Source organism: Pelodiscus sinensis, chromosome 9 (assembly GCF_052426305.1).
Source record: "Pelodiscus sinensis isolate ZL-2025 chromosome 9, ASM5242630v1, whole genome shotgun sequence".
NCBI lineage: Eukaryota > Metazoa > Chordata > Testudines > Trionychidae > Pelodiscus > Pelodiscus sinensis.
The window spans coordinates 31,944,071-31,963,449 of NC_143060.1; the positions used below are offsets into that span (position 1 = coordinate 31,944,071).

Genomic DNA, 19,379 nt, shown 5'->3' on the forward strand with positions numbered 1-19,379 from the left:
TTGGCAGGATGCTTTTCCGGAAAAGCACTTTTCCCGGAAAAGCGTCTGTGGCCAATCTAGACGCGCTTTTCCGCAAAAAAGCCCCAATCGTCATTTTCGCGATCGGGGCTTTTTTGCGGAAAACACTACAGTGTTGTCTACACTGGCTCTTTTCCAGAACAGTTTTCTGGAAAAAGACTTTTGCCCGAACAGGAGCAGCATAGTTTTTCCAGAAAAGCACTGATGATTTTACATTAGATCGTCAGTGCTTTTTCGGAAATTCAAGTGGTCAGTGTAGACAGCTGGCAAGTTTTTCCGGAAAAGTGGCTGATTTTCCGGAATAACTTGCCAGTGTAGACACAGCCATAGTGTATTACAAGCTAAATGAGAGTCAACAGTATAACATTGCTGCAAAAAAAAAAAAAAAAAAAAAAAAAAGCTAACCTCATCCTAGGATGTATTAGCAGGAATGCTGCAAGCAAGACATGAGAAGTAATTCTTCCACTATACTCTGCACTAATTAGGCCTCAAGTAGAGTATAGGTTGAAGCTCTCTGGTCCAGAAACCTCTAATCTGACAAGCGGACCACAGATGTTGCTAGGCCTGAGAGCCTCAAAGGTTGAGAGTGTCTGGGAGCAGAGCCTGTCTGGCATGCGGCAGCCTACAGGGCCAGTGACCTTGGGGTAGGGAGCAACTACCAACCAGGATGGCCAGGGGCAGAGAGCCCTAGGAATGGGCTGAGGGCAGCAGCACCAGGCAGGGAGCCCTGGGAGAGCTCGGAGGCACAACTAATCCTGGTCTGAAACTCCCTTGTTCAGTACCACTAAGGTCCTGAGCGTGCCAGACCAGGGAGGTCCAATCTGTACTATGTCCAGTTTTTTGCACCACATCTCAGGAAAGATGTGGCCAAGTTGGGGGAAAAAGTTCAGAAAAGAAAAACAAAAATGATTAAAAGGTCCAGAAAACATGACCTAAGGAGAAAGAATGAAAAAACTGGATTTGTTTAGTTTGAAGAAGAGAAGATTGAGGGGGGACAGGATTAATAGCTTTTCAAGTACACAGAAGTTTGTAATAAAAAGGAGGGAGAAAAATATTCTTCTTAACCTCCATGTACAGGGTAAGCAGCAGGGAGCTCTAATTCCAGCAAAGATGGTTTAAATTGGACATCAGGAAAAACTTTATAGCTGTCAAAGTGGTTTAGCACTGAAGCAGGAGTGGGAAAACCCCATACAATGTCTATACCCTGATGCGGCCCTAGGGCCAAAGCGTTTTCCCATTCCTGCTCCAGGGCTAAACCACTTTGACAGCTAGAAATTGTGGTTGGGGTGGGTGGGCTTTGTGGTGGGACCAGAAATGAGGTACTAATTTATGGAAATGGAAATAATTTATATGCGGGTCTAACATTGTTACTGACACGGGAGAGGGCATAAAGAGAAAAAACAGAATATTCAAGTAGAAATGGGGTAGCAAATTGGGACATGGTACAAATACTAGCGAGTTCAGTAAAAGTAATGCAAAGGCAGTAACATTTAGGCAGAAAATATGAGATTTAGGGAGACAAAGGCAGAGCCAGCAACAGAAGCCAGTGAGAGAGAAACACCACAAATGCTCACAGGTATCTGAAAGGTGTAAATACCAATGTGGAACACAGAAGTATAATTAGAAGGAAGTGAAAATTTGGAAAAAAATACATAAAAAAGAGTTTCCTAATGCCAATGTTTCTGTCAGGGCAAGGATGCAGGCCTCAAGCTTGAACCATTTAAAAAGCACATTAGAGAACACACTAGACTGTGTGATGCAAGAAGCACTCTATCAATTTTTTCTATCTGTAGCTTATATTACACACTGGTCAATGTCAGTAACATTTTTAAAACATTGATGCTTTAGCCTTTTATTTCTGAATACATACAGTACACATTTGTGTATGTCTGTAGTTATTGCATATATGCAGAAGTAGAATAGAATGTATATTTACTAGACGCATCAGATTTTCACCCTGCAGAGCACATATGCACCATACTTACTAGATCCAGCTATATGCCAGTCTTTGCATTCTTGAATATCAGCATCACTATCAAAATAAATTTTTACTTTGCCACTGTGGGCTCTGTTGTTGAAAGTAATCTGCAAGCACAAGTGTAAAGAGTTATTTGATGATTGCAAAATTAACACTTTCAAAAATGCAGCATCAAAGTCGAAACTAATACCCACTGCTACTGCTTAATTTAGGTCAGGTCTGCCGACAGGAAGAGGCTGGGAGCGGAAAGTGCACAGCAAAGGGCATAACAAAGGATGCAATGGCCCTGGGCTATACAAAAAGGGGCCTGGAGCTCCCAGCCCTAGGTCCTTTCAATCAGTGCTGCATGCCAGGCAGTACTGAGGGAGGCATGATGCTCTCTGGGTGGAGTAGAGGGCTGCCTAGCCCCAGCCTCACCCTTTTTACCTGAGGCCCTGCCTCTTCCAGCAACACAGAGCAGGGTTCCACCCCCGCCTTGCCCAGGGGCTCCGCAAAGCTGTCAGCCCCACTGATTTAGGCTACATATTCTATAACTAAAGCTATCACAGATTCATATACATGGAAAAATACACCTGAGACAATATTCAAGCGCAAAAACAATCAATGATTTAACAAAACATGTACAAAATCTGAACACAAGAACCACATTTGAAGAAAAAAATATATGCTTATTATTATTATAAGGTCTGTCTCATTGATACCCAAGCAATCACATCATTTTACATGGGTGCCAATGGAGAATCCACACTGGAGTTCTGCCATTTTGCAGTCAGGATGCCAATAAGAAGTCTGCCGGATTCTAGGACAGTTGTTTCCATGTGTATAAATCTGAAATGCTCTTACAGTATTTTGAAAGGCGTAGCAGTCAGGCAGTTCTCGCACATGAATTGTTTGTAGATCAATGCCTTTAAGTTTAAAGGAGATTTCAACTTGTATAAGCCTGAATAGTAAAAATAAAGAGGCAGAGAATTACATATAATATATTCCATGATTTTCATATGAATGGAGGGGTCTTCAAACTCACTTTACCTATAAAATTCAAAGTTGAAAAACGATGAATTGATCATCATCAAATCACCAAATTCCTTAGTGGCGATCATCTCTGGGTCTAGGTGAATGCAGTCTATGAGGAGGGAAAAAAGATTTGTACACGTTTCATATAAAATGATTATTTTACAAATAAAGAAAGAGAAAACTGAGGAAATTGGATACTGGTGGACACAGAAGTACATCCTGACCTAGCAAGCTGCTCACTGGGGGCAGCTCCCTTTCACTGGGTGGAGCCCCACTGAAGTTAATGGGGCCACGAGCAGGTGCTGACTGAAGAACAAATTGTAGGGTTATGGCAAAGAGGTGCTCACTGCTTCCACTGAACTTATCAATGGTGGACAGCACTCAACAAGGTTCAACATCTGGCTTCTGATCAGCTTCTCTCCAGACAGAAGATCAACAGCTTAAAAAGTTTTCAGAGAAATAGTCTCACTATGGTAACCTACAATGTTTCTACTGTAAAGTAGTAATTTCTAAGTGGATATTAAAGAATAAAAGAGAAGAGGGTTAGCTTTCGGAGGTTAAAGTTATGATTGATATACAAATAACATATTACCTTACTATTGATGTTATTGCAAATACATTAAAATATCCAGGACAACACATTTTATTCTTAAATTTACAGCAGTATTGTACCTGTTTCAATGGCAATGCTGATGTTCAGCGTATCATTAGAAGGAAGCATTGTGCCTTTCTTGTACTGTTGTTTACAGATCTGTAAGCCTGACACATCGTCTTCATCTTGTTCATAACTAAGTGTGCCCAGAGATATATTCTTTAAGTGGCAGTACTAGTTTAAAAAAAAAAATACTTTTCAGTTAATTAACCTCATATCAGCCTGTTGACAAAAAAAAAAAAAAATTACTGGTGCCTATAAATATTTTCTTTGGTTATGTTCATTTAAATTTGTTCCACCCCCCCCCCCCCAGTAACAAAATTTAATGGTCCACAGTATCAGCTTTTCATAAACTTGTTATACAAAACAAATAGAAAGTATGTGATTCAAGAATCTCAAAAGTAATCAAACCTCAAGATTCCTACAAGGCAGGTGAATATATATTTTATTCTACAAGGACTTCTCAAAGGTCACATAGGTAGCCAGTAACAGAGCCTGGAACATACTTTAGGAGCCAGGCAGGACTCATGAGTTACTTGTACTCCAGCTACTTCAACAACATTCTCTTCAGGCATATATTATGTGCCAGCCTTATAGGCATGTTCAGCGTGCTAGTTTGAAGGGCTTCAAGATCTTAGATGAAAAGACATTACTATGTGAAAAAGGGAGTTTAAAAGATTATAAATGTAAAAGATTAAAGTCCTGACAGAAATATAGCAGGTTTAGCAAGTTGTTAGTCTACCCTAACCCCCCTCCCCCCCCCAACCCCCACAAGATCCAGGGCAAACCACTTTACAGACAAAGATCAGGGTGTGAGTTCTTCCCAATTTCCACTCCAACACTGTTAGGCCAGACAAGCAAAACAGTCAGACCCAAGTCATTTTATTCATTTTTCTACCCATTATCAGAACAAAGTGGAGAGGAGTTGCTGCACTGACTATTCAATAGCAAAACACCACATTTACTAGACAATACACATCCACACACACAAAGTTGGGCAGATTACTACAGCAATGAAACGAAGTGCAGGGGAGCTGACATCTTCAAACACACAGAAATAGAAATGGAAAAATTGTACATTGAGAGAAAATAGCTTTTGACTTCTATTCAGCTACAGGTGAGTTCCAACATGATTAGTTTTAAAAAATTCTCTCATTTAGAATTTAAGGTTTATTAGGATATGATAAAAGACAAGCTCTCCCTACTAAACTCTTAGTCACGACAGGGCACAATTGAGAATCCCGTCCTCCAGATCAAATTCTGTCCTGACTTACCTCCCATAAACACAATTACAGTAAAACTCTGATATTCCAGCATCTGATGGTCCAGCACCATCAGGGACCCAGAAGTGCTCCGGGCAGCCAGACCATTGGAGCTGCTCTGCCCCCAGCTTCCCCGATTCAGCCGCTGCTAAAACTGACCAGCGGCTGAATCGGGGAAGCCGGGGGCAAAGCAGCTGGAGTGCTCCTGGTAGGTCCCGTAGCGCTGCCCCTCGGGGCTGCGGGACCAACCCGGCAGCACCCCAGCTGTCCCAGATTCAACCGCTGCTGATACTGATCAGCGGCTGACTCCAGGAAGCCCAGGGCAGAGCAGTTCTGCCTCGGGCTTCCTAGAATCAGCCGCTGGTCAGTTTCAGCAGCGGCTGACTTGGGGACACCTGGGACAGAACAGCTGGGGTGCTGCCGGGTTGGTCCAGTAGCACCAAGGAGCGGCGCTGTGGGACCAACCCAGCAGCACCTCAGCTGCTCTGCCCCAGGCGTCCCCAAGAGCAGCTGGGGTGCTGCCGGGTTTGTCTCACTGCGCCAAGGGTCAGCGCTACCAGACCAACCCGGCAGCACTCCAGCTGTTTTGCCCCAGGTGTCCCCGATTCAGCCGCTGCTGGTCAGTTTCAGCAGCGGCTGAATCAGGGACGCCTGGGGCAGAGCCGGACTATCGGAAGGAGGGGGGCTATGAGGGGTCTAGGGTGGCATCCCCTCCACCCCACCCCAGATCCCTCATAACCCCCCCTTCCGATAGTCCGGCATATCTGATAATCCGGCACCCCCTGGGTCCTAACGGTGCCAGATTATCGGAAGTTTACTGTACCATTAACAGGGTTACACAGGAGGTAAGTTCAGGCAGAATTTAGTCACTTTATTAAGGTATCCTCCATTGCAGTATCTGGGCACTTAGTTTTCTTGTCTATATGTTCATCTTAATTGTCAATACAGGTTGAACCTCTGAAATCCGTGACTCTCTGGTTTGGCAACATACATGGTCTAGCAGGCCCATAGATGTTGCTGAACCAGAAAGTCCCAGCCAGACCAGGGGCAGGGGGGCCGGTGGCAGCCAGAGAGTCCCGACTAGGTCAATGGCAGGGCAGCTGGGGCAGAAAGCCGCTGCTGGGAGCCCCAGAAGGGCAGGCTCAATTCCAGTGGCAGGGGAGCCAGCAGCCTGGAGCCCTGCCTGCCAAGAGCTGGCCCACAAGGTTGGTGGCCAGAAGTGGGACCAGAGGCCAGCAGGGGAGCATTGACCTCCTCTGATCCAGCAAACTCCCTGGTTCAGGGCTGTTCAGGTCCACAATACTAATGCAGCAAAGAGATCTATACTGGTAGAGGAAATGAAATACTGAGTAGTAAAGCCTAAAGAACCATGTACAGGACTGGGATTCAGAAGATTTGCGTTCTATTCCTGGCCGTACCAAAGGCCTGCTGATAACCTTCAGCAAGTCACTGCACCTCTCCATGCCTCAGTTTTCCCATCTGTAAAATGGGGATAACAACTGTGCTCACTGGGAACAACCGTAATCATCCATTACACAGTTAGTCCTCCACAATCTTGCAAGACTTTATTACTATTGTACAATAGGAAGGCTGAATGAATTACCTTGGAATTGCTGAATACACATGACAAGAAACTAGTGACTCTGGGCACCCAAACTGAGATACCCAAAATGGGTAACTGATGCTTACCGAGTAGCCCACCACAGGCAAAGGGCTGCTCCAACCGTGCAGGCTAGGAGTCAACAGGCTCCCAGTCCATGCAGACTCGTGGGCTAGGAGTCAGAAACCTTGTGTAGGGCCAGAAGCAGCAGCAGCCCTGGTTAACTAAACAAACGGGATTTTACATCCCTAACCTAGATGGGGTTTGATTTTCAGGAAGTGCTAAGTACTCTCTTTGGGTGAAAAAAAAAAAAAAAAAAAAAATTAGCCAAGCCACACCCCTTTAAGGTCTCAGACTGGGCACCCACCACCACTGGCCTCTTTGATAACCAAAAACTTGAAGTCTCTTAACCAACAGGCTTCAGTGTAAAAACCTGCAGAGCTAAAACAAACCTAAGCTAAGTGACCGGAAAAAGCTCCTCTACATTTATAGAATACGGACGTCATACAAAGAGACCTTTATATCTGATGCCTGTATCACATACTTGACTCCTGCTGGATGATACAAATCTATCCTTTCACTAGTCTTCTAGCTGGGGCTTTAAATCAGTCTTAGTGCCTACAAAAGAAGAAAGGAAGGAAGCAGTAAAACAAGGAGATATAAAAGCTAAGAAAAAACAGATGTAAAATGAAAACATCAGCGAAACTGAGGAAAGTTCTGAAGGAGAACTGAGAAGAGACATGTATGACTTAAGTTACCATTTCACACAACACAGCCCAGATAACCTGCCTCATTCTGTCTAATCTGAGCAGTAGAAACAATGCATTTGCTCTGCTGAGGATTTCCAAGAGCTTGGGGGATTTGCCAGAAGACAAAGAGCCCTGAATTGGGAGTGCAATCAAAAGAAGGGGGATGGCCTTTGCATTCCATCAATTCCTGACTGCTTTAATGGCAGCAGGAGAGCCATTACTTAACAGCAAAATATTGAGCTACCCTAATGCTGCTCTAAATTGAGCCTCAACAGGACAAGTACCCAGAGATCTCAGAACTGGAAAGGCTCAAGTAAGGATGACTTATACTGGAATACAGAGGACACCCGGCACTCAATTTTTTAAAACAAGCAGGGACTTCCATTTCTTATTTCCTACAGACCTTTTGTTTAGCTGTCTTTTTTTATTCTAAAAAATCATTTTCAAAAATTAAGAGTTGTTTGAGAGTCATATAAAATTCAAGTTCCTTTTAGAATACCATGCTAAACTTAAGGCTACTGTCTTGATATTCCTGGAAATACTGCATTCCCATGTTGAAACTTCTGGCAAACATATTACAAAGCTGTGATTCACTTAAGCTGCAAGCATGAATTTTTGGAATGTATTTATATTCAGATCCATTTCTACTGAAAGTAAAGCCTAAGTCATCTGCTTCAGCAAGTTTGGAAATCAATAATCTAATATGAACAACTTCAGTGTTTGTGTTGCAGCTAACTGTAAGAGTAAAGATTCAGGACATACATAAAAATAAAACACATAGCAAAATTTAACTGAGTATTTATTTTATCACATGACCAGTTAGGATATTTGCAATACAAAACTATACAGAACCAAAATTGGGAGCTTAGAAACATCTTATTGACTGTGATTAATGCTGTTTATTATATATAAAAACACACAAAACACTTACCTGATTAATAGCAAAAAAAATGCTGTCATAAACATCCTGCTGTGTGTATACACTGCAACTATAATCATCTTCATCAACTCCTGAATAGCCTTTCAGAAATAGATGCTTAAAAGCAATAGTGTTCTCCTCTTTGAAGGAAACCACCAACTGGTTACTCAAGCCAAAAAGAATAAGCTAAAAAATTAAAGATTCAAGTTAGAATGTTAATGATGGGATGGTATTCTAATAAAGGTAACACAGAGATTAACATCTTCAAGTTATAATTAGCACAAACTGGAAAGTAAGACGTTTCTGTACATTGTCAGTATCAGACCTCTTTAAAAATTATTACAACAATATAAGATAACCACAAAGCCTGGAAAACAAAATCCCACATTGCATAAGCTGAAAAATACCCTTCACTGACATGTAGGTACATCAACGGGTAACTGATTAACTGGCAGTAAGTAACAGTTAACTGTTACCTGGGAGCAGCCCCCAGCCCACTGAAAGAGGATGGCTGCTCCAGCCCCATAGAACCTGAGCTGGGAGTTGGCACCAGCGCACAAGAGGCAGCCATGGGGGAGGGAGAGAATAAGGTGAAAGAGGGGGCTGCTGGCTCCCAGTTCACGTGGGGCCAGAGGCAGCCGGGCTGGAGCAGCCACTACCTGTAGCGTGGGTGCCTTTCCAGACAGCTCGCTCCCATTTAATTGGTTAAACTTTAACATTTAATCAATTAACTAATTAAATGGGATTTTACATTCCTATTGATAGGCATGCCATGAAATACTGAAAACGTACTACTTTATTTTAGAGCTTAGTCACTTTGGTGCATAATCATTATCAAGTACAGCCCAAGAGATGCATTTTCACCTTTTAACTAGTTGAACAAATATTTTATTCATAATGTGAGTTTTTGAAACTATCTATCTGACTTGGCAAAGCTGAGTTCTCCTGAAAATGCAAAACCAATTCATTCACCACTTGTCCTACATGAGTAGAAGGCAAGTCATTCAAATCTAAGAAATCACTTTGAATTTCAAGAGCTTTGACAATTAAAAATACAATTAGGCTACGTCTACAGTGGCATGATCTTGTGCAAAAACTCTTCCAGAAGAGAGCGTCTACATTGGCATGTGCGTTTGCGCAAGAGATGTGCTTTTGCGCAAAAGCATCCAGTGTAGACGCTCTCTTGCACAAGAAAGCTCTGATGGCCATTTTAACCATAGGGCTTTCTTGCGCAAGAAATTCATGTTGCCTGTCTACACTAGCCTCTTGCGCAAGAGGGCTTATTCCTGAGCGGGAGCATCAGAGTTCTTGCACAAGAAGCACTGATTTCATACATTAGAACGTCAGTGTACTTGTGCAAGAACTTGCAGGCAGTGTAAACAGACAGCAAGTTTTTGCACAAAAGTGGCCACTTTTGCGCAAGATCGGGCCAATGTATACACAGCCTTATAGTAATAAGCTGGCTAAAAATAACAATGTAGTTTCAAGTTTATACACAAGCACTTCTTTATGGAATTGACACATTTTTCTAATTGCCGGCTCACCCTAAGATCTGAATGTCAAGCTGTGTTCTAAAGTTTCAGAGGGGTAGCTATGTTAGTCTGTAACTGAATAAGCTGTGTTCTGGCACACCACCAGTAATAAGGCTTGTGTGTAATTAGAATTTAGTTAGCAGTTTTTGTTGATGATGCAGGAGACAGAAGAGAATCCAGTCCACTAATCCACAGCAATACAGAGCCTTTATAGATAAAAGTATTTAAAAAACTGTCTGTAGTGTAAGATACAAATATGAATGCACACAGGGATAGAGTGATCAAAAACTTACCATTTTTACTTAGCCACTTTCCTAACTATCACCACATTTTAAGACCTCTTTTAAAAACAAATTTACATACAAAAAATTTAAGTGGTTTACTCCACATATATTTTGGCATGAAAGAAGAACAATATAAGATAATTGGAAGCTCAATGGGAGCTTGAATTGAGCAAAAGGAGGGGAAACAGAGCTTGAATAAACAAACTCTTGATGATTAATGGAAAATGTGTGTTTGGACCCATCTGTTTCTGCATAATCTAACCTTTCATTGAAGAAAAGAGTACTAGCCTCAATACAGATCTGCATGAAAGTGGCTATCTTCCTGAGCCTGCAGACAGCACTAGTTTGTCTGCTGCTGAGTACTGCACCAGAAGAAAACAAAATTATTCAAAACCTGTGATCAGCATTGAAAGTGACAAAAATGAAGGTGATTTCATGCAGGTCCTGCTTTGCGGAAGCTATGATTAGCAGCAGAGGCAGGCACTGAAGTTGTTCATGGGGATTTATGTAGACTAGCAGAGTTGCCCTATATCCCTTCCATAAGTCAGAGGCTAATACACAAATGGACTCTATGAACAGAGATCCCAGACAATAGGAATCTCACTCGTCCCAAACCCAGCAGCAAGGGAATAAGGGACCTAGGGACTCACCAGAGCATTGTCTCTTCCTCCCAAGCTTTTAAACTCAGCTTCAGATTAAAAGGTTTGGTTCTTTGAGGCCAGGCATCATTTTTTTAAGATCTGTAAGAAATCAACTGAACTAGGGAGGAGAGAGAATAAAAAGAACTTGCCACTAAAAGGCAAGCAAGCCCCTATTCTTGTAAGAAAACTGACCGTCTGACAAGCTCTCTTTAAATATAAAAATAAAATTACCGCAGTGAGTACTTTGTCTCTCCTTGATGGTAACTAGCTAGCGCCAGCCTAAGTAAGTACACAAAGCAATGCTATTCACAGTGAACTATTTATGTAAGATTGCAGCCAGAATGACCTGAACAGGGGATTCCAGGTCATCAGTGCCTAGTTATATCTGCACGGCCTTCAGAACAAGTGTTGAATTCTGGCCAGAAAGTTGGCAAGATTCTTTAGGGCATTTAGCAGTTCTAGTTAGATGCTCTTTGGATTGCAAAACTGTTAACATAAATCCTATGGATGAATTAATGACAATTTCTAAATAATCAGTACATTAGAGCTTGCTGTCAGTCTTGATTTGGGGGACACGTGGAATCGTTAGGAGGGGCTCTCCCAACACAAATTTGCACTAAAAATATACTGATACTAGGACAGGAGCCACTTCTGAAATCCAGAAAAGAAAAAACAAGTTGACTTCACCTTACTATACAGAAGAAGCCATATAAATTAACATACTGAAACTCCAGGGTTTCTCAGACAGATAGACAGCTAGCTGATGGACAATCCTGTAAAAAAAAAATAAGTGCAAAGAACACCAAAAAAAAAAAAAATCACCTCCACAGAGCTTGACCTCAATCCAAAACTCAAGGATGCTCTTACAGACCTGCCCATACAAGACTGCCCACATTAAGTAGAAATGTATTTCCCTTCAGTCATTTTATTGCTTCTTCATTCTGGCTACCCAATCAGCTGCTGAACATGGACCAAAAGTGACAGCCATTTCACCGCACCACTGAAAGATTCCACACAAGCCCAGGTACCTGAATTGGCTGGTAGTCTCAAAGAAAACAGTACTGCATCTCTTCTGCCCAAGGCAGCCAAATTAGGCCCAGACCAGAGATCAAGCAGAGGAGAAATTGGGAGAGCAATCACAGCAATCCAGAAGTTTAATTGCCAGCTCAGTCCCTAATGCTTATGGGCTAGGGTGGATTTTGACTGGGGATATAGGGCATGGGATGGGTTAGGTAGAATCAAGGAAGACAACATTACCTCATAGCTTGTGATAATATTCAGAAAGAAATGCTGATAGAATTAGTATTATCATGGCTGTGCTCATACTAGTCTTCCCTACGCCAGTTCACCCAAAAAAAGGCCTACCCATTGTTCTCAACAGCAGCAAAGCTTCGCTAGCAATTGCAACAGCACTAATGAAAACAAGATTTCTGTTACCAGAGGCATTTTACCTGGTCTTGTCCAGACAGCACAGTGGTTAGAATGCTCCATTGCCTGGAGCTCTGTCTACATTAGCGCTTCCCCCCACTGCTACTCCTGCATTCATGCAGGCAATGGTGGAGGGGTTTTATTTTGTTTTTGGAAGGCTGAGATCATCCTCTTTGGGTAGAAGGAGAACTGGAGGATACTAACCAGAGGTAACAGCCGGGCACATTGCTCCATTCCAGCAGATCTGTTAATTTTAGATGTTGACTCCAGCAGTTCAGTGTACGTTTAGGAGCTATACATTTAATGCCATTTTGTTAAATCTCACACTTAAAATTCCTGTACTTTAGAGACCTAAACAAATTGCTAATTTGACTCTCTATCCATGTTAACGCACTGTCTGTAAGCCATCACTTGGGGAGAGAATGGCTCACAATTTTATCTGTCCAGCAAACAAACAATCCGCTCCTGCCAGTCAGAAGAGCATTTGCAAATACAAACCAAACATTCAGAGTTGCTGGTAACATTAGTAGTACAGGCTCTGCAATTGCTGGAATAGAACTCTGGGGACAATACAATACTCTCTTGAGAGTAACGGGGAGATGAGGTGCTGTGGAAAGCAAAAGGTCCAAAGTGTATGCCACAGCACTCCAATGAACCTAAACAACACAGACTCATACAATCCAAGGGTGGAGAACCTAAGGCCCAGGGGCCGGATGCAGCCCCCAGCATGCCTGGATCTAGCCTCTGAGGCTTGGGGCTCACCCCTGAAATTAGGGAGGCCCGTGCTGGTGCTCCAGTCCTCTCTCTTCCCAGTCCATCCTCCTGCAGGCTGGAGCCACAAAGTCTACTAGCTTGGGCCTCCCAAGGCTCTGATGTGCAAGGGGAATGTGGTGAACATCTTTCTCCCTCTCAATAAGGGCTGTGTCAGTGAAGGTTTTTGTTTTTGCACTTCTCACTTGTGTGCAGTCCCCAACAGACTTTTCTGTGGGTCAGCAGCCCTCAACCCAAAAAAGGTTCCCCACCACTGATAGAATACATAATCAGGTGTTTGAGTTGGGGGGACTGGGGGAGAAATGTTTTGAAAACAAAATATCTTTTGGCAGTATCTGATCTTCTATTTCACTGTTAAGCCCTCACTGAAATTGCTCCAGTTAGCACCAAGGAGGCGACCAAAGAAAAAACTTAGAACTATAGTGTCCAACATGGTAGCCACATTAGGGATGTTAAATATCAGTTAACTGAATAGTCGAGTAACCTCATGAATTCTTATCGATTAGTTGACTATTCTATAGTCCCTGGGGGCGGGGCTGGCAGCCAGTGCACTCCAGCCCCACTCCCAAGGAGTGCCATGCCACTCTGTGTGGCATGCCAGGCAGGAGCTGGTCCGCAAGGAGAGCCAGTTTAAAAACCAGTTTCCCTCGTGGACTGGCTGCCGTCACCCTGTGCTTCTGCCTCTGATACAGAGGCAGCAGTGTAGGGTAGCAGCAGCCCCTGTTGGGGGCGGGGGAGGGAGAATGCCTGTAGTCTATAGCATTAACCTACAAAGCTTTTGCTTACTGGATAATCAGTTAATCAACTACACTGTTACATCCCTAAGCCACATGTGGCTATTTGGCCAGTTGAATGTGGCTAGTTTGCTATAGTGGCTACTGTTTCAGAACTGGTCAGACACCACAGATTTAGAAGTTTAGTTGATACTGTTTCCTCCCATAACAGCCACTCTCACTTAAATTTTAAGAGAGTGTTCTTTCTTCATCTCTGATCTTTTTCCCCCCCAGTAATGAAGTTTAGATAATTAAAGAATAACCAAGGGAAACAACACTCCAAGACCATTTATTTGTTCCTCCACCTACATATCATATTACACTTTGTAAGAATATAAAAAACATAAATATCTGTTACCTGTGTGGTAACCATAACAATCTTTAGAATCTGCAAACCCAGTTTCCATGGGATTTGACGTCTGGCTCTGTATTTTTCACATGGGTTCATAAAGTAAAACTTCAAATCCTCCTTTAGAGCATCCTCTTCTAGATCTGAATCTGGCTGAGTCATCATACGTCTGCCATAAATAATATGGTAATTAGAAACCTGCAGAATGTCTTGGCAGAAACTTCCTATATATTATAGATTCATCTCACAAATATCTGTTTAACTTAGATCTGTACAAACTGGAGTGAAATTTTATTAGTAAAATGAAAGATTTTCTTTTTAAAATGTAATTATCAAATTTATTTCTTCACATTATTCTATATCAACTGCACATCTCTACATAATGTTTAAAATGACAATTCTCCAAAATACCTCCACCCAATGAATGAACTTTATATTTAAAAAAAAAAAAAAAAAGCTAAGCGAATATCTACTCATTAAATCTAAACACTTTGAAGCATTTTGTCTATACAAATCACACTCTTCCTTTAATACTTAAACGCCACATAAAAGCATTCAGAGACAAAAGGTCAGAGCACACTCACAATGCAGCATGAGAAAACCTGCACTTTTACTTTCTGTACATAGGGTTTTTTTTAGTTTACAAGCCCATCAGTTGGGCACTTTTTTTACAAGCATTAAATTCACTATAAAACTAAACAGCTCAAAACACACCAAAACATCTTGTTTTATGTATAAACAAACATTATTTGGTATTACATTTAGGAACATATTCGGTTCGCTTGTAGAAATTGATGTACAGTGACAAAATTGAAAACTTGCCCTTCCCCTTCTCTTCTCACATTTTGTCATATTTTATTTCAAATGCAGCAAGTGCTGACATCCTATTCAAGTCCTACAGATCTGGACTCAACTTGTACATTTTTTCCTAATTAAAGATAAATTCATTTGAAAGTACAGTAGCTCCACTCATGTTCCACTTCCAGAAAAATATTTCCAATATCTTAAAGTTATGTATTAGCATAGCAGTTTCCCAGTGTTGGCTGATGCATGAAAACATTTAAAGTTTTCAAACATGCATTCATATCTGATCTTTGTTTGATCTGGTCTATATGCAATGTATAATGTACTTACGGTTTTGAATTCTATAATGTACTGTATGTTGCATGAAGTATACTCCCACAAAGCTCATGATTTGAAAAACCAATCCTCTTCTGAAAAACTGTGTAAGTTACTTTCAAGACTAGAAGAGGAATACAGTACCACTCCCACGTTAACAAGGAGAAACAGATTTTATCACTGAAGCCCAAAGGTTAGGTTTATTACACAGTGACTACTTTTATGGTTCTATTAAAAAAAAGGAGGTATAAGGAGTTCAGTCAAACAGAATTATAAAAATGCTTAGATAGCTTCAGAAAAAAAAATAGGGGTGGGCTAATTGTAAAGTTTCCTAAGAAAAAAAAAAAAGAACCAAACTGGGCTACTTTGATCCATATTAAGAAAATGTTTAAAGGGTTATCAACATGAATTCATATATACCTGCCTGAAAAATGTTATACCTCTTGTTGTTGGCAATAACACTTAAAAATAGCTTTCAGATATAGTAATTAGCCAAAAAAAAAAGTTTCTGCCAGCCCCCCCCCCCCCAGTTTGCATCCTTTATGCATTTGACAGCAGTACACTGTCTAGTCAGATATTGACAAAAAGCTTTAGAAACATCAACAAGGTGGGTTTTTTTAAATGAATTTTCTTTAAAACATTAGTACATACTATTTGGAGAGGGAGTTTTTTTGTTACTGTAGTTGTGTTTTACATTACCCAATCTAAAGAAAAAAAAATCAAGTCGATTAATAGCAGCACTTTTACTTTTATGTAGCCCTTGCCATTCAAAATGCCTTATCCTTAATCATCACAACTGATACAGACAATTGGTAAGGGAAGCTGAAGGTATTTTCTAACTGCTAGTTTGTAAGGTTAATGAAAATAAAAGTCTTTGAATATAGCAGGAACATATGAAATGCTATAAATGGCACAGATCCAATACTAGATAAAGATGGTAACATTTTCTATTCTGGTGAATATAGAATATCTATCTGTATTTTGAAAAGCAGAATGAAGTATTCGTATTTTAGTGTAATACTTACTAGGGAGGCCGTTAAACTGCAGCTACTATAATTACAGGTTTTAAAAAGTTCTTGACTGAATAACTAGCACCCTAGAGTATTAAAAGAATTGGTCAAAGTTCTGTGAACCATTAACATTAATTTTTAAATGAGTACTGAAGCACTGAGAAAATGTCAGAAAACTGGAAAAAACTAATCTCATACCAGTATTTGAAAAGGTAACTGAAAAGCAAATATTGCAAAAATAAGAATGCAATTAATAAAGAATTGTTTAAGATAACAAACGTGATTGATAAAGGTAGCTATGTTGACATAATTTAACTTAGAATTCTGTAAGGCATTTGACTTAGTCCTGCATGATAATTGATAACAAAATAGCACTATGTAAACATCGGTGAAGAGGGTGCTTCCAGTGGAGTACCACAAGGACCCTTATTTTTGCTCCAATATTATCCAATATGTGTATCAATTATTTTTGAGACAACATTAAATGATTGCTGGTGAAGTTTGTATGACGACACAAAACTCGGAGTAGTAAATAGTTATGGGGATAGGCCATATATATAGACTGGCCTTAACTTCTTGTTAAAGTGGCCTCATTCGAGCAACATGCATTTTAAGATAGCCAAAATCAAGGTCATATCTAGACACAAAGATTTTGACCAAATCTTGTAAGGTAGTGCAGTCAGAAACACTCAGGTCTCCTCTTTTCTAGTCTTATTCTTTAGCATGACTGCCCTCTTCTATTAAATACTGCCAGGATTAGTGACTTTAACACAGAGATCCCGCCCCGATACCTATGATGGGTGAATTTAGCACAAATGGATTTGTCTACATTACAACATTTTGTATCTTGTTCAAATATAATTATGAAAAATGTAGATAAGTTTACAGGATGCTAACCATAATAAGAGTGATGATACTTAGCTCTTATATACAGCTTTTCATCAGCAGATCTCAAATCACTATATGGAGAAAGAGACCAACAGACAAGAAGGGCCCATGATCGACAGATTAGCATAGCCCAGAGTAAATCATAATCAGCGTCAGCTAACTGTGATTAAATGCAGCTAGTCACTATTTGCCCTGATCTCTAAAGGCTGTTCAGTCATAGTCACTGTTGTATCAAATAATTCAACTATGACATGTTACAATGTATAGAAGGTCAATGTGGGCAGAGCTGTTACAGAATCAACTGTGGCAGGCTGAGACACCCTTGACAGGATTCATGCATAGTTTTCAGACACAACTGTAAGAGGATCAGGTATTGAATGAGCACAAGGAATATTCTAACTTTTTTTTTTAAACATTAATTGGAAATTTTAAAGATATGTGACAAATCCTGAGGAGGATGAGGCCTAAATTCACTGCAGTCTTAATTTCTGCAGTACAAAACAGAAGTGCCTTGAGATTAATAAAAGCATGACAAAATGTTCGCTTCAATCCTCTCACAGTACAGTACTAAATAGTGAATAAACTGAACTACTATGAACAGCCTCCTTGAAAGGAAGTTACTGGATCCAAAGGTCTCTGTGGTTGCATATAAGCAGCACATACACAGAGGTGGCCACCTATCTCATGACTGAAAATATTACACGGAATGACAACTCTGTTCTTCAGTGTTGGCAGAAACCACTGGTTTCTCTAACACCCAAATATGTATTAACCCAGCACTGGCTGGCTCCTCAGCCCTCCCCCCCAGCCTGCTGCTTTGAGCTGAAACCTGCAGCAATATTATACAGCCATGGGGATGAGCATGGATGGAGGTAGTATGTGGTAGGAAACAGACTAGATAGACAAAGGTACTATAGTGGAAGCAATACATTGTTTAAGGAATGATATTTTAACACACATGGTTAAAAATATAGTGGATGAAAGCTTTTGTTGTGATGGCTGCCGTTGCTGTTCACCAGCAATTCCTAGGCCATTAAAAACTCTTTCCATTGCCCCCAACTTCTGTATCCTCCACTTCAGCAAAGCTCAAATGCCTTGGGCTGCTCAGACTCCATGGACTTCAACAGCATTACTCATGCCTTAGATCAGTGCAAGCGAAAGAAAAGCCAGACCGGGGTACCTGAAAATGCCATGTAAATATATCCTCCACCACCCCAAAAAAAACACTTAAAAAAGTCAGTGTTCTTACCCCCATTATTAGCAACACTTGCAGTTATAAAAGCTGCACACGTTTTAAGGAGCATTTAACAGTCTCCTTTCCTCTCCTTTTGGGATTTCATTTATAGTGCTCCATGCCCAGCTGTGGACAGCAACAACTTAAGCAGGACACTGCAAGAGGCTCTTCCCGCCCACGCAATGGAGAACAGCAGCAGTAGGAGAAATAACACCAGCCCGCCCGCGTTTGCTCCCCGAGTCCCAGGCACTGGGGCAGGCGCGGTTTTAAACACCAAGCCAAGTCATGCAACAGCCCCGCTTGGCCAGTGGGGAGATGCCGAGGCTCCCTCAGTGCAAAGCAGGGCGCCGGGGCGGTGGGAGGGGAATTGACGGGTTCCAGCCCCCTGAAAAACCGGGGTGCTTCCCAGCTCGCTCCTGTGGCCCTGCCCCCCCGGAGACACCCACCGAAGCACGAGCCACGCGCCCAGCTCACCTGGCCACCAACACCCGGCCCCTGGCCAAGTACCCCGCCGACAGGTCCATGGCGCACGCCCGGCCCCTGCTGCCCGGAGCGGCGCGCTCACAGCGGGGCGCCGGACCCATGCAGCCGCCGGCCAGGGGCAGCCGCGCTAAGCCGGATCCGCGGTCACGTGGCGCCCGGAACAGAGCAGTGGCGGGGACAGGGCGCCCGGCGCCAGCGCTGAGCATTGGCAGGGCAGGCAGCGCTCGGAGCCGGGGCGCCCCCTGGCCTGGCTGCAGCGCTGACACCCACCCCCGCGGCCAGCCGCCGGGCGCGCCTTGGTTTTAAAGCAGGGCCCTGGCGCTGGGGCTCGCCGCGCAGCGCGGGATCGGGGCCGCTGCTGCCAATAGCAGCCCACGTGTGTAGCGTCGCCGCAGCCTCCACGTGCCCCGGCCTCGGGGTTTATTTCCGTCCCCAGGGGCCTTCCCCGGACCCCTCTACCCAGGTTGTTGGCCGTAGCAGGGCTGCTCTTCGCTAGCTCTTCCCTTAGAGCCCACAGCTCTTGGCTGCCCTGCAGTGGGGCCCGGGACTCCAGCTAGGCAGGGCTGCCAAGTTGCCATTCCCAACAGCGCTTCCACCTGGCGGCAGGAGCCTGCCCCGCCACGGAAGTGCCCCGCGGGGAGTAAGCACGTGTCTCACCACCACTCCTCTGCAGGC

At 42.5% G+C, this 19,379-nt stretch overlaps 1 protein-coding gene across 3 annotated transcripts in view; it reads right to left on the bottom strand.

The window, feature by feature from the left end:
• MCOLN2 (mucolipin TRP cation channel 2) overlaps positions 1–19,160 on the bottom strand; it is a 35,868-nt gene extending 16,708 nt beyond the window's left edge. The window contains exons 1-7 of one of the 3 annotated variants that reach the window (XM_075936370.2): positions 18,696–19,160; positions 13,980–14,139; positions 8,205–8,378; positions 3,683–3,836; positions 3,026–3,119; positions 2,840–2,936; positions 2,004–2,103 (exon numbers count right to left, since the gene is read on the bottom strand). In XM_075936370.2, coding sequence (XP_075792485.2) covers positions 2,004–2,103; positions 2,840–2,936; positions 3,026–3,119; positions 3,683–3,836; positions 8,205–8,378; positions 13,980–14,139; positions 18,696–18,910 — 994 coding nt within the window. In that variant the 5' untranslated portion in view covers positions 18,911–19,160. Of the gene's footprint in view, positions 1–2,003; positions 2,104–2,839; positions 2,937–3,025; positions 3,120–3,682; positions 3,837–8,204; positions 8,379–13,979; positions 14,140–18,236; positions 18,457–18,695 lie in introns of those variants that run through there. The other 2 variants (XM_075936369.2, XM_006120274.5) reach the window with 2 other exon arrangements.
• Between the last annotated feature and the right edge of the window lie 219 nt (positions 19,161–19,379).